Source organism: Oncorhynchus clarkii, chromosome 12 (genome assembly GCF_045791955.1).
Source record: "Oncorhynchus clarkii lewisi isolate Uvic-CL-2024 chromosome 12, UVic_Ocla_1.0, whole genome shotgun sequence".
In the NCBI taxonomy this organism is placed as follows: Eukaryota; Metazoa; Chordata; class Actinopteri; order Salmoniformes; family Salmonidae; genus Oncorhynchus; species Oncorhynchus clarkii.
Genome location: NC_092158.1, coordinates 94,255,357 through 94,270,226, shown reverse-complemented (window position 1 = coordinate 94,270,226; position 14,870 = coordinate 94,255,357). Strand labels below are relative to the sequence as shown.

Below are 14,870 nucleotides of genomic sequence, written 5' to 3'. Positions count from 1 at the left end.
AGACAGGGAGAGAGGAGAGAGAGGGATGGGACCAGACAGGGAGAGAGGAGAGAGAGGGATTGGACCAGACAGGGAGAGAGGAGAGAGAGGGATGGGGCCAGACAGGGAGAGAGGAGAGAGAGGGATGGGGCCAGACAGGGAGAGAGGAGAGAGAGGGATGGGACCAGACAGGGAGAGAGGAGAGGGAGGGGGGAGAGGGACGGGCAGGGAGGGCAGGATGGAGGGAGGGCAGAGAAACCAGTGTAGTGCAGAGTTATAGCTTCGACTCGTACCAGCTGGAGGAAGAGGAGGGGACCAAGGGAACGCCGGAGAGAGGGGTGCTGGCCCTGTCAGAGCCGGGTGAGTCTCTCTTTCTGTGTGTGTTTGTGTGTGGAGGGTGTGTGGTGTGTGTGTGTGTGTTTGTGTGTGGAGGGTGTGTGTTTGTGTTTGTGTGTGGAGGGTGTGTGTGTGTTTGTGTGTGGCGGGTGTGTGGTGTGTGTGTGTGTGTGTGGAGGGTGTGTGGAGGGTGTGTGTGTGTTGTGTGTGTGTGTGTGGTGGGTGTGTGGTGTGTGTGTGCGTGGAGGGTATGTGGAGGGTGTGTTGTGTGTGTGTGTGTGTGGAGGGTGTGTGGAGGGTGTGTTGTGTGTGTGTGTGTGTGGAGGGTGTGTGGAGGGTGTGTTGTGTGTGTGTGTGTGTGTGGAGGGTGTGTGGAGGATGTGTGGTGTGTGTGTGTGTGTGGACGGTGTGTGGAGGGTGTGTGGAGGATAACAGCAGTCACTAATGTGTGGAGGGTGTGTGGAGGATAACAGCAGTCACTAATGTGTGGAGGGTGTGTGGAGGGTGTGTGTGTGTGTGTGTGTGTGTGTGTGTGTGTTATTATAGAGTTCAGTCCATAACTGGGGTGTTCTAGGGACAGGGGCCTCAGTATAACTGGGGTGTCCTAGGGACAGGGGCCTCAGTATAACTGGGGTGTCCTAGGGACAGGGGCCTCAGTATAACTGGGGTGTCCTAGGGACAGGGGCCTCAGTATAACTGGGGTGTCCTAGGGACAGGGTCTGAAGGGGCCTCAGTATAACTGGGGTGTCCTAGGGACAGAGTCTGAAGGGCCTCAGTATAACTGGGGTGTCCTAGGGACAGGGTCTGAAGGGGCCTCAGTATAACTTGGGTGTCCTAGGGACAGAGTCTGAAGGGGCCTCAGTATAACTGGGGTGACCTAGGGACAGAGTCTGAAGGGCCTCAGTATAACTGGGGTGACCTAGGGTCAGGGGCCTCAGTATAACTGGGGTGACCTAGGGACAGAGTCTGAAGGGCCTCAGTATAACTGGGGTGTCCTAGGGACAGAGTCTGAAGGGCCTCAGTATAACTGGGGTGACCTAGGGTCAGGGGCCTCAGTATAACTGGGGTGACCTAGGGACAGAGTCTGAAGGGCCTCAGTATAACTGGGGTGACCTAGGGTCAGGGGCCTCAGTATAACTGGGGTGACCTAGGGTCAGGGGCCTCAGTATAACTGGGGTGACCTAGGGACAGAGTCTGAAGGGCCTCAGTATAACTGGGGTGACCTAGGGTCAGGGGCCTCAGTATAACTGGGGTGACCTAGGGACAGAGTCTGAAGGGCCTCAGTATAACTGGGGTGACCTAGGGTCAGGGGCCTCAGTATAACTGGGGTGACCTAGGGACAGAGTCTGAAGGGCCTCAGTATAACTGGGGTGACCTAGGGTCAAGGGCCTCAGTATAACTGGGGTGACCTAGGGACAGAGTCTGAAGGGCCTCAGTATAACTGGGGTGACCTAGGGTCAGGGGCCTCAGTATAACTGGGGTGACCTAGGGTCAGGGGCCTCAGTCTAACTGGAGTGTCCTAGGGTCATGCAAGCTACTGGTACTGTTAGGGCTAGCTAGATATTACTGCACTGTTGGAGCTAGAAACACAAGCATCCTTCGATAACATCTCTCTCACTCTGTCTCTCTCCCTCTCTCTCTCCCCCTCTCTCTGTATCTCTCTCTGTATCTCTCCCCCTCTCTCTCACTCTCTCTCTGTATCTCTCCCCCTCTCTCTCTCCCCCTCTCTCTCACTCTCTCTCTGTATCTCTCCCCCTCTCTTTGTATCTCTCCCCCTCTCTCTCACTCTCTCTCTGTATCTCTCCCCCTCTCTCTGTATCTCTCCCCCTCTCTCTCTCTCTCTCTCTCTCTCTCTCTCTCTCCCCCTCTCTCTCACTCTCTCTCTGTATCTCTCCCCCTCTCTCTGTATCTCTCCCCCTCTCTCTGTATCTCTCACTCTCTCTCTGTATCTCTCCCCCTCTCTCTCACTCTCTCTCTGTATCTCTCCCCCTCTCTCTGTATCTCTCCCCCTCTCTCTCACACTCTCTCTGTATCTCTCCCCCTCTCTCTGTATCTCTCCCCCTCTCTCTCACTCTCTCTCTGTATCTCTCCCCCTCTCTCTGTATCTCTCCCCCTCTCTCTCACTCTCTCTCTGTATCTCTCCCCCTCTCTCTGTATCTCTCCCCCTCTCTCTCACTCTCTCTCTGTATCTCTCCCCCTCTCTCTGTATCTCTCCCCCTCTCTCTCACTCTCTCTCTGTATCTCTCCCCCTCTCTCTGTATCTCTCCCCCTCTCTCACTCTCTCTCTGTATCTCTCCCCCTCTCTCTGTATCTCTCCCCCTCTCTCTGTATCTCTCCCCCTCTCTCTGTATCTCTCCCCCTCTCTCTCACTCTCTCTCTGTATCTCTCCCCCTCTCTCTGTATCTCTCCCCCTCTCTCTGTATCTCTCCCCCTCTCTCTGTATCTCTCCCCCTCTCTCTCACTCTCTCTCTGTATCTCTCCCCCTCTCTCTGTATCTCTCCCCCTCTCTCTGTATCTCTCCCCCTCTCTCTCACTCTCTCTCTGTATCTCTCCCCCTCTCTCTGTATCTCTCCCCCTCTCTCACTCTCTCTCTGTATCTCTCCCCCTCTCTCTGTATCTCTCTCCCTCTCTCTCACTCTCTCTCTGTATCTCTCCCCCTCTCTCTCTCCCCCCTCTTCCTCTCTCCCCCTCTTCCTTTCTCCCCCTCTCTCTCTCCCCCCTCTTCCTCTCTCCCCCTCTTCCTCTCTCCCCCCTCTTCCTCTTTCCCCCTCTTCCTCTCTCCCCCTCTCTCTCTCCCCCCTCTTCCTCTCTCCCCCTCTTCCTTTCTCCCCCTCTCTCTCTCCCCCCTCTTCCTCTCTCTCCGCCAGCCTTTGAGGAGCCAGTCCCTGATGACCGTTACCATGGTATCTACTTTGCGATGCTATTGGCTGGCGTGGGCTTCCTGCTTCCCTACAACAGCTTCATCACCGATGTGGATTACCTTCATCACAAGTTCCAGGGTACCACACACACACACACACACACACACACACACACACACACACACACACACACACACACAGACACACACACACACACACACACACACACACACACACACACACACACACACACACACACAGAGACACAGAGACACACACACACACACACACACACAGACACACACACACACACACACACACACACACACAGAGACACACACACACACACACACACACACACACACACACACACACAGAGACACACACACACACACACAGACACACACACACACACACACACACACACAGACACACACACAGACACACACACACACACAGACACACACACACACACACACACACACACACACACACACACACACACACACAGACACACACACACACACACACAGACACACACACACACACACACACACACACACACACACACAGACACACACACACACACACACACACACACAGACACACACACACACACAGACACACACACTCGCACACACAGACACACACAGACACACACACACACACACAGACACACACACACACACACAGACACACACACACACACACACACGCACACGCACACGCACACATACACACGCACACGCACACTACACACACACACACACACACACAAACACACAAACACACACACACAGACACACACACACAGAGAGAGAGAGAGACGACCCCAGTGTTATAATGCTGTTGTAGAGACAGCAGTCTGGACCACCAGACGACCCCAGTGTTATAATGCTGTTGTAGAGACAGCAGTCTGGACCACCAGACGACCCCAGTGTTATAATGCTGTTGTAGAGACAGCAGTCTGGACCACCAGACGACCCCAGTGTTGTAATGCTGTTGTAGAGACAGCAGTCTGGATCACCAGACGACCCCAGTGTTATAATGCTGTTGTAGAGACAGCAGTCTGGACCACCAGACGACCCCAGTGTTATAATGCTGTTGTAGAGACAGCAGTCTGGACCACCAGACGACCCCAGTGTTATAATGCTGTTGTAGAGACAGCAGTCTGGACCACCAGACGACCCCAGTGTTATAATGCTGTTGTAGAGACAGCAGTCTGGACCACCAGACGACCCCAGTGTTATAATGCTGTTGTAGAGACAGCAGTCTGGACCACCAGACGACCCCAGTGTTATAATGCTGTTGTAGAGACAGCAGTCTGGCCCACCAGACGACCCCAGTGTTATAATGCTGTTGTAGAGACAGCAGTCTGGACCACCAGACGACCCCAGTGTTATAATGCTGTTGTAGAGACAGCAGTCTGGACCACCAGACGACCCCAGTGTTATAATGCTGTTGTAGAGACAGCAGTCTGGACCACCAGACGACCCCAGTGTTATAATGCTGTTGTAGAGACAGCAGTCTGGACCACCAGACGACCCCAGTGTTATAATGCTGTTGTAGAGACAGCAGTCTGGACCACCAGACGACCCCAGTGTTATAATGCTGTTGTAGAGACAGCAGTCTGGACCACCAGACGACCCCAGTGTTATAATGCTGTTGTAGAGACAGCAGTCTGGACCACCAGACGACCCCAGTGTTATAATGCTGTTGTAGAGACAGCAGTCTGGCCCACCAGACGACCCCAGTGTTATAATGCTGTTGTAGAGACAGCAGTCTGGACCACCAGACGACCCCAGTGTTATAATGCTGTTGTAGAGACAGCAGTCTGGACCACCAGACAACCCCAGTGTTATAATGCTGTTGTAGAGACAGCAGTCTGGACCACCAGACGACCCCAGTGTTATAATGCTGTTGTAGAGACAGCAGTCTGGACCACCAGACGACCCCAGTGTTATAATGCTGTTGTAGAGACAGCAGTCTGGACCACCAGACGACCCCAGTGTTATAATGCTGTTGTAGAGACAGCAGTCTGGACCACCAGACGACCCCAGTGTTATAATGCTGTTGTAGAGACAGCAGTCTGGCCCACCAGACGACCCCAGTGTTATAATGCTGTTGTAGAGACAGCAGTCTGGACCACCAGACGACCCCAGTGTTATAATGCTGTTGTGGAGACAGCAGTCTGGACCACCAGACGACCCCAGTGTTATAATGCTGTTGTAGAGACAGCAGTTTGCTCCACCAGACGACCCCAGTGTTATAATGCTGTTGTAGAGACAGCAGTCTGGACCACCAGACGACCCCAGTGTTATAATGCTGTTGTAGAGACAGCAGTCTGGACCACCAGACGACCCCAGTGTTATAATGCTGTTGTAGAGACAGCAGTCTGGACACCCAGACGACCCCAGTGTTATAATGCTGTTGTAGAGACAGCAGTCTGCACCTCCAGACGACCCCAGTGTTATAATGCTGTTGTAGAGACAGCAGTCTGGACCACCAGACGACCCCAGTGTTATAATGCTGTTGTAGAGACAGCAGTCTGGACCACCAGACGACCCCAGTGTTATAATGCTGTTGTAGAGACAGCAGTCTGCACCACCAGATGACCCCAGTGTTATAATGCTGTTGTAGAGACAGCAGTCTGGACCACCAAACGACCCCAGTGTTATAATGCTGTTGTAGAGACAGCAGTCTGGAGCACCAGACGACCCCAGTGTTATAATGCTGTTGTAGAGACAGCAGTCTGCACCACCAGATGACCCCAGTGTTATAATGCTGGTTGTATTGTTCTGGTCTTCCATGGGGGGAGTAATGTGCTTTTCTCCCACTTTATCGCTGTGTGTGTGTGTGTGTGTGTGTGTAGGATCCTCCATAGTGTTTGATATGAGTCTGGTGTATATCGTGGTGGCTCTGGTCGCAGTCATACTAAACAACATCCTGGTGGAGAGAATCAGTCTACACACACGAATCACCGTGGGTGAGTTACCTGTTATTACCACACAGTAAACCAACCCTCCCCTCGAGGTTACCTGTTATTACCACACAGTAAACCAACCCTCCTCCCCCACCAGGTTACATGTTATTACCACACAGTAAACCAACCCTCCTCCCCCACCAGGTTACCTGTTATTACCACACAGTAAACCAACCCTCCTCCCCCACCAGGTTACCTGTTATTACCACACAGTAAACCAACCCTCCTCCCCCACCAGGTTACCTGTTATTACCACACAGTAAACCAACCCTCCTCCCCCACCAGGTTACCTGTTATTACCACACAGTAAACCAACCCTCCCACCAGGTTACCTGTTATTACCACACAGTAAACCAACCCTCCTCCCCCACCAGGTTACCTGTTATTACCACACAGTAAACCAACCCTCCTCCTCCTCCACCAGGGTACCTGTTATTACCACACAGTAAACCAACCCTCCTCCCCCACCAGGTTACCTGTTATTACCACACAGTAAACCAACCCCCCTCCTCCCCACCAGGTTACCTGTTATTACCACAAAGTAAACCAACCCTCCCACCAGGTTACCTGTTATTACCACACAGTAAACCAACCCTCCCACCAGGTTACCTGTTATTACCACACAGTAAACCAACCCTCCTCCCCCACCAGGTTACCTGTTATTACCACACAGTAAACCAACCCTCCTCCCCCACCAGGTTACATGTTATTACCACACAGTAAACCAACCCTCCCACCAGGTTACCTGTTATTACCACACAGTAAACCAACCCTCCTCCCCCACCAGGTTACCTGTTATTACCACACAGTAAACCAACCCTCCTCCCCCACCATTTACATGTTATTACCACACAGTAAACCAACCCTCCCACAGGTTACCTGTTATTACCACACAGTAAACCAACCCTCCTCCCCCACCAGGTTACCTGTTATTACCACACAGTAAACCAACCCTCCTCCCCCACCAGGTTACCTGTTATTACCACACAGTAAACCAACCCTCCTCCTCCCCCACCAGGTTACCTGTTTGCTCTGAGTCCGCTGGTGTTCGTCAGCGTGTTTGATGTGTGGTTGGAATCCTTCACCACCAGACAGGCTTACATCGTCAACCTCTTCTCTGTTGGGGTGGTCGCCTTCGGATGTACAGGTACCACCCTTCCCTTCCCCTGTCCGTTGCCTTCGGGTGTACAGGTACCACCCTTCCCTTCCCCTGTCCGTTGCCTTCGGGTGTACAGGTACCACCCTTCCCTTCCCCTGTCCGTTGCCTTCAGATGTACAGGTACCACCCAAACACCCTTCCCTTCCCCTGTCCGTTGCCTTCGGGTGTACAGGTACCACCCTTCCCTTCCCCTGTCCGTTGCCTTCGGGTGTACAGGTACCACCCTTCCCTTCCCCTGTCCGTTGCCTTCAGATGTACAGGTACCACCCAAACACCCTTCCCTTCCCCTGTCCGTTGCCTTCGGGTGTACAGGTACCACCCTTCCCTTCCCCTGTCCGTTGCCTTCGGGTGTACAGGTACCACCCTTCCCTTCCCCTGTCCGTTGCCTTCAGATGTACAGGTACCACCCAAACACCCTTCCCTTCCCCTGTCCGTTGCCTTCAGATGTACAGGTACCACCCTTCCCTTCCCCTGTCTGTTGCCTTCAGATGTACAGGTACCACCCAAACACCCTTCCCTTCCCCTGTCCGTTGCCTTCAGATGTACAGGTACCACCCTTCCCTTCCCCTGTCTGTTGCCTTCAGATGTACAGGTACCACCCAAACACCCTTCCCTTCCCCTGTCCGTTGCCTTCAGATGTACAGGTACCACCCTTCCCTTCCCCTGTCCGTTGCCTTCAGATGTACAGGTACCACCCTTCCCTTCCCCTGTCTGTTGCCTTCAGATGTACAGGTACCACCCAAACACCCTTCCCTTCCCCTGTCCGTTGCCTTCGGATGTACAGGTACCACCCTTCCCTTCCCCTGTCCGTTGCCTTCAGATGTACAGGTACCACCCTTCCCTTCCCCTGTCCGTTGCCTTCGGATGTACAGGTACCACCCTTCCCTTCCCCTGTCCGTTGCCTTCGGATGTACAGGTACCACCCAAACACCCTTCCCTTCCCCTGTCCGTTGCCTTCGGGTGTACAGGTACCACCCAAACACCCTTCCCTTCCCCTGTCCGTTGCCTTCGGGTGTACAGGTACCACCCAAACACCCTTTCCTTCCCCTGTCCGTTGCCTTCGGATGTACAGGTACCACCCTTCCCTTCCCCTGTCCGTTGCCTTCAGATGTACAGGTACCACCCTTCCCTTCCCCTGTCCGTTGCCTTCGGATGTACAGGTACCACCCTTCCCTTCCCCTGTCCGTTGCCTTCGGATGTACAGGTACCACCCAAACACCCTTCCCTTCCCCTGTCCGTTGCCTTCGGGTGTACAGGTACCACCCAAACACCCTTCCCTTCCCCTGTCCGTTGCCTTCGGATGTACAGGTACCACCCAAACACCCTTCCCTTCCCCTGTCCGTTGCCTTCGGATGTACAGGTACCACCCAAACACCCTTCCCTTCCCCTGTCTGTTGCCTTCGGATGTACAGGTACCACCCAAACACCCTTCCCTTCCCCTGTCTGTTGCCTTTGGGTGTACAGGTACCACCCTTCCCTTCCCCTGTCCGTTGCCTTCAGATGTACAGGTACCACCCAAACACCCTTCCCTTCCCCTGTCCGTTGCCTTCGGATGTACAGGTACCACCCAAACACCCTTCCCTTCCCCTGTCCGTTGCCTTCAGATGTACAGGTACCACCCAAACACCCTTCCCTTCCCCTGTCTGTTGCCTTCGGGTGTACAGGTACCACCCAAACACCCTTCCCTTCCCCTGTCCGTTGCCTTCAGATGTACAGGTACCACCCAAACACCCTTCCCTTCCCCTGTCTGTTGCCTTCGGGTGTACAGGTACCACCCAAACACCCTTCCCTTCCCCTGTCCGTTGCCTTCGGATGTACAGGTACCACCCAAACACCCTTCCCTTCCCCTGTCCGTTGCCTTCGGATGTACAGGTACCACCCAAACACCCTTCCCTTCCCCTGTCCGTTGCCTTCAGATGTACAGGTACCACCCAAACACCCTTCCCTTCCCCTGTCCGTTGCCTTCAGATGTACAGGTACCACCCAAACACCCTTCCCTTCCCCTGTCCGTTGCCTTCGGATGTACAGGTACCACCCTTCCCTTCCCCTGTCCGTTGCCTTCAGATGTACAGGTACCACCCAAACACCCTTCCCTTCCCCTGTCCGTTGCCTTCAGATGTACAGGTACCACCCAAACACCCTTCCCTTCCCCTGTCTGTTGCCTTCGGGTGTACAGGTACCACCCAAACACCCTTCCCTTCCCCTGTCCGTTGCCTTCAGATGTACAGGTACCACCCAAACACCCTTCCCTTCCCCTGTCTGTTGCCTTCGGGTGTACAGGTACCACCCAAACACCCTTCCCTTCCCCTGTCCGTTGCCTTCGGATGTACAGGTACCACCCAAACACCCTTCCCTTCCCCTGTCCGTTGCCTTCGGATGTACAGGTACCACCCAAACACCCTTCCCTTCCCCTGTCCGTTGCCTTCAGATGTACAGGTACCACCCAAACACCCTTCCCTTCCCCTGTCCGTTGCCTTCAGATGTACAGGTACCACCCAAACACCCTTCCCTTCCCCTGTCCGTTGCCTTCGGATGTACAGGTACCACCCTTCCCTTCCCCTGTCCGTTGCCTTCGGATGTACAGGTACCACCCTTCCCTTCCCCTGTCCGTTGCCTTCAGATGTACAGGTACCACCCAAACACCCTTCCCTTCCCCTGTCTGTTGCCTTCAGATGTACAGGTACCACCCAAACACCCTTCCCTTCCCCTGTCCGTTGCCTTCAGGTGTACAGGTACCACCCTTCCCTTCCCCTGTCCGTTGCCTTCAGATGTACAGGTACCACCCTTCCCTTCCCCTGTCCGTTGCCTTCAGATGTACAGGTACCACCCAAACACCCTTCCCTTCCCCTGTCTGTTGCCTTCGGATGTACAGGTACCACCCAAACACCCTTCCCTTCCCCTGTCCGTTGCCTTCGGATGTACAGGTACCACCCAAACACCCTTCCCTTCCCCTGTCCGTTGCCTTCAGATGTACAGGTACCACCCTTCCCTTCCCCTGTCCGTTGCCTTCAGATGTACAGGTACCACCCAAACACCCTTCCCTTCCCCTGTCCGTTGCCTTCAGATGTACAGGTACCACCCAAACACCCTTCCCTTCCCCTGTCCGTTGCCTTCAGATGTACAGGTACCACCCTTCCCTTCCCCTGTCCGTTGCCTTCAGATGTACAGGTACCACCCAAACACCCTTCCCTTCCCCTGTCCGTTGCCTTCAGATGTACAGGTACCACCCAAACACCCTTCCCTTCCCCTGTCCGTTGCCTTCAGATGTACAGGTACCACCCAAACACCCTTCCCTTCCCCTGTCCGTTGCCTTCGGATGTACAGGTACCACCCTTCCCTTCCCCTGTCCGTTGCCTTCAGATGTACAGGTACCACCCAAACACCCTTCCCTTCCCCTGTCCGTTGCCTTCGGATGTACAGGTACCACCCAAACACCCTTCCCTTCCCCTGTCCGTTGCCTTCAGATGTACAGGTACCACCCAAACACCCTTCCCTTCCCCTGTCCGTTGCCTTCAGATGTACAGGTACCACCCAAACACCCTTCCCTTCCCCTGTCCGTTGCCTTCGGATGTACAGGTACCACCCAAACACCCTTCCCTTCCCCTGTCCGTTGCCTTCGGATGTACAGGTACCACCCAAACGCCCTTCCCTTCCCCTCTCTGGAAATATTTAAATTGACAATGTACTTTATGATATGATAATAAGGTATTCAGTACTAGTGACTACCGATTATTTAACCTTAGTTTAGTCAACTGGGTGGTACATGTGACATCCTGGTTATTTAACCTTAGTTTAGTCAACTGAGTGGTACATGTGACATCCTGGTTATTTAACCTTAGTTTAGTCAACTGAGTGGTACATGTGACATCCTGGTTATTTAACCTTAGTTTAGTCAACTGAGTGGTACATGTGACATCCTGGTTATTTAACCTTAGTTTAGTCAACTGAGTGGTACATGTGACATCCTGGTTATTTAACCTTAGTTTAGTCAACTGAGTGGTACATGTGACATCCTGGTTATTTAACTCCCTGCTCTCTGTCTCACACTGCACCTTAGCTAAGGAGGCTCTTATAGCCCTGGGGGAGGAGGCTCTTATAGCCCTGGGGGAGGAGGCTCTGGGCCCTGGGGGGAGGAGGCTCTGGCCCCTGGGCAAAGGAGGCTCTTATAGCCCTGAGTGAAGGAGGCTCTGAGCCCTGGGGGAGGAGGCTCTGGCCCCTGGGCAAAGGAGGCTCTTATAGCCCTGTGTGAAGGAGGCTCTGAGCCCTGGCGAAGGAGGCTCTTAGCCCTGGGATAAGGATGCTCTTATAGCCCTGGGATAAGGAGGCTCTTATAGCCCTGGGGGAAGGAGGCTCTTATAGCCCTGGGGGAAGGAGGCTCTTATAGCCCTGGGGGAAGGAGGCTCTTAGCCCTGAGTGAAGGAGGCTCTTAGCCCTGGGATAAGGAGGCTCTTATAGCCCTGGGATAAGGAGGCTCTTATAGCCCTGGGGGAAGGAGGATCTTATAGCCCTGGGGGAGGAGGCTCTTATAGCCCTGGGATAAGGAGGCTCTTATAGCCCTGGGGGAAGGAGGCTCTTAGCCCTGGGGGAAGGAGGCTCTTATAGCCCTGGGCGAAGGAGGCTCTTAGCCCTGGGATAAGGAGGCTCTTATAGCCCTGGGATAAGGAGGCTCTTATAGCCCTGGGGGAGGAGGCTCTTATAGCCCTAGGATAAGGAGGCTCTTATGGCCCTGGGGGAGGAGGCTCTTATAGCCCTGGGGGAGGAGGCTCTTATAGCCCTGGGGGAGGAGGCTCATATAGCCCTGGGGGAGGAGGCTCTTAGCCCTGGGATAAGGAGGCTCTTAGCCCTGGGATAAGGAGGCTTTTAGCCCTGGGCGAAGGAGGCTCTTAGCCCTGGGCGAAGTAGGCTCTTAGCCCTGGGATAAGGAGGCTCTTAGCCCTGGGCGAAGGAGGCTCTTAGCCCTGTGATAAGGAGGCTCTTAGCCCTGGAATAAGGAGGCTCTTAGCCCTGGGCGAAGGAGGCTCTTAGCCCTGGGCGAAGGAGGCTCTTAGCCCTGGGATAAGGAGGCTCTTAGCCCTGGGATAAGGAGGCTCTTAGCCCTGGGATAAGGAGGCTCTTAGCCCTGGGATAAGGAGGCTTTTAGCCCTGGGCGAAGGAGGCTCTTAGCCCTGGGTGAAGGAGGCTCTTAGCCCTGGGTGAAGAGGCTCTTATAGTTGGCCTGCTCCAGAGCAGGATTAGCACAGACTTTGAGGGGGGAAACGCATTAAATTTCCACTGTGCCAATCACAAAAGCTGCATTTTCACTTCATTTGCATATGCCTGTGCTGCGTTCTTCACTCTATTTTAATAAGGACAATTCATACTATTTCATCCTTCCCGAAAAACCTGACGGGAAAAAAAATAACGAAATCAGTGCCAAAAAACTTGCTATGGCTAACGGTTGCTATGGCTAACAAAAACGGTTGCTACGACTAACGGTTGCTATGCAAGCTAACATCTTCTCGCTCAGCTAGTCAACTCTAGCCACAAACTCTTACATCTGAAAAGGGCCACAAACGCTCCACGTCTTAATCTGTTTTCATAGCTTCTCTATTGACGTTTCATGTCAATCCATTATAATAATAATTGGTGCATGATTTTGCCTCTGGGTCCGAAAAGTTTACGTCTCATCGGTACACAGAATTCTCTGTACAGGGGGGTGAGATGGCATTTTCAAAAGTGATAAACATTGTTTTCCGTGGTCTGACAGACAGCAAGGTTTATACAAACCATCACTTTTGGAAATCAAATGCTAGGCTAGAAGCAAGAGCAGTTACTGTTTTTTTTATTTTTAAATGCCTTATTGCTTATATGATTGGTCCCGTGGCAGAGATAGAATGTTGGTCAAATGTGTGTTTGTCCGCCCAGGGCTTTATAATACCAGTGTGAATCCTTAGCCCCAGGGCTTTAGAATAACAGTGTGAATCCTTAGCACCAGGGCTTTAGAATACCAGTGTGAATCCTTAGCCCCAGGGCTTTAGAATACCAGTGTGAATCCTTAGCCCAGGGCTTTAGAATACCAGTGTGAATCCTTATCCCAGGGCTTTAGAATACCAGTGTGAATCCTTATCCCAGGGCTTTAGAATACCAATGTGAAGTAGACGACTTCCGGCGCCGACAGAGATGGCCGCCTCGCTTCGCGTTCCTAGGAAACTATGCAGTGTTTTGTTTTTTTACGTGTTATTTCTTACATTGGTACCCCAGGTCATCTTAGGTTTCATTACATACAGTCGAGAAGAACTACTGAACATAAGAGCAGCGTGAACTCACCATCAGTACGACCAAGAATATGACTTTCGCGAAGCGGACCCTGTGTTCTGCCTTTCACCCAGGACAACGGAATGGATCCCAGCCAGCGACCCCAAAAAACGACTTTGAAAAAGGGGAAAACGAAGCGGTCTTCTGGTCAGACTCCGGAGACGGGCACATCGTGCACCACTCCCTAGCATTCTCCTCGCCAATGTCCAGTCTCTTGACAACAAGGTTGATGAAATCCGAGCAAGGGTAGCATTCCAGAGGGACATCAGAGACTGTAACGTTCTTTGCTTCACGGAAACATGGCTCACTGGAGAGACGCTATCGGAGGCGGTGCAGCCAGCGGGTTTCTCCACGCATCGCGCCGACAGAAACAAACATCTTTCTGGTAAGAAGAGGGGGGGGGGGGGGGGCGTATGCTTTATGGTTAACGTGACGTGGTGTGGCCAAAACAACATACAGGAACTCAAGTCCTTCTGTTCACCTGATTTAGAATTCCTCACAATCAAATGTAGACCGCATTATCTACCAAGGGAATTCTTTTCGATTATAATCACAGCCGTGTATATTCCCCCCCAAGCAGACACATCGGTGGCTCTGAACGAACTTTATTTGACTCTTTGCAAACTGGAATCCATATATCCGGAAGCTGCATTCATTGTAGCTGGGGATTTTAACAAGGCTGATCTGAAAACAAGACTCCCTAAATTTTATCAGCATATCGATTGCGCAACCAGGGCGGGAAAAACCTTGGATCATTGCTATTCTAACTTCCGCGACGCATATAAGGCCCTGCCCCGCCCTCCTTTCGGAAAAGCTGACCACGACTCCATTTTGTTGATCCCTGCCTACAGACAGAAACTAAAACAAGAAGCTCCCGCGCTGAGGTCTGTTCAACGCTGGTCCGACCAATCTGATTCCACACTCCAAGACTGCTTCCATCACGTGGACTGGGATATGTTCCGTATTGCGTCAGACGACAATATTGACGAATACGCTGATTCGGTGTGCGAGTTCATTAGAACGTGCGTTGAAGATGTCGTTCCCATAGCAACGATTAAAACATTCCCAAACCAGAAACCGTGGATTGATGGCAGCATTCGCGTGAAACTGAAAGCGCGAACCACTGCTTTTAATCAGGGCAAGGTGACTGGAAACATGACCGAATACAAACAGTGTAACTATTCCCTCCGCAAGGCAATCAAACAAGCTAAGCGTCAGTATAGAGACAAAGTAGAATCTCAATTCAACGGCTCAGACA

At 52.8% G+C, this 14,870-nt stretch overlaps 1 protein-coding gene across 1 annotated transcript in view; it reads left to right on the top strand.

The window, feature by feature from the left end:
- Nucleotides 1-14,870, top strand: part of LOC139422377 (equilibrative nucleoside transporter 4-like) — a 33,925-nt gene that overhangs the window by 245 nt on the left and 18,810 nt on the right. The window contains exons 2-5 of the mRNA XM_071173581.1: nt 154-339; nt 3,183-3,314; nt 6,049-6,162; nt 7,178-7,306. Coding sequence (XP_071029682.1) covers nt 154-339; nt 3,183-3,314; nt 6,049-6,162; nt 7,178-7,306 — 561 coding nt within the window. The remainder of the gene's footprint in view (nt 1-153; nt 340-3,182; nt 3,315-6,048; nt 6,163-7,177; nt 7,307-14,870) is intronic.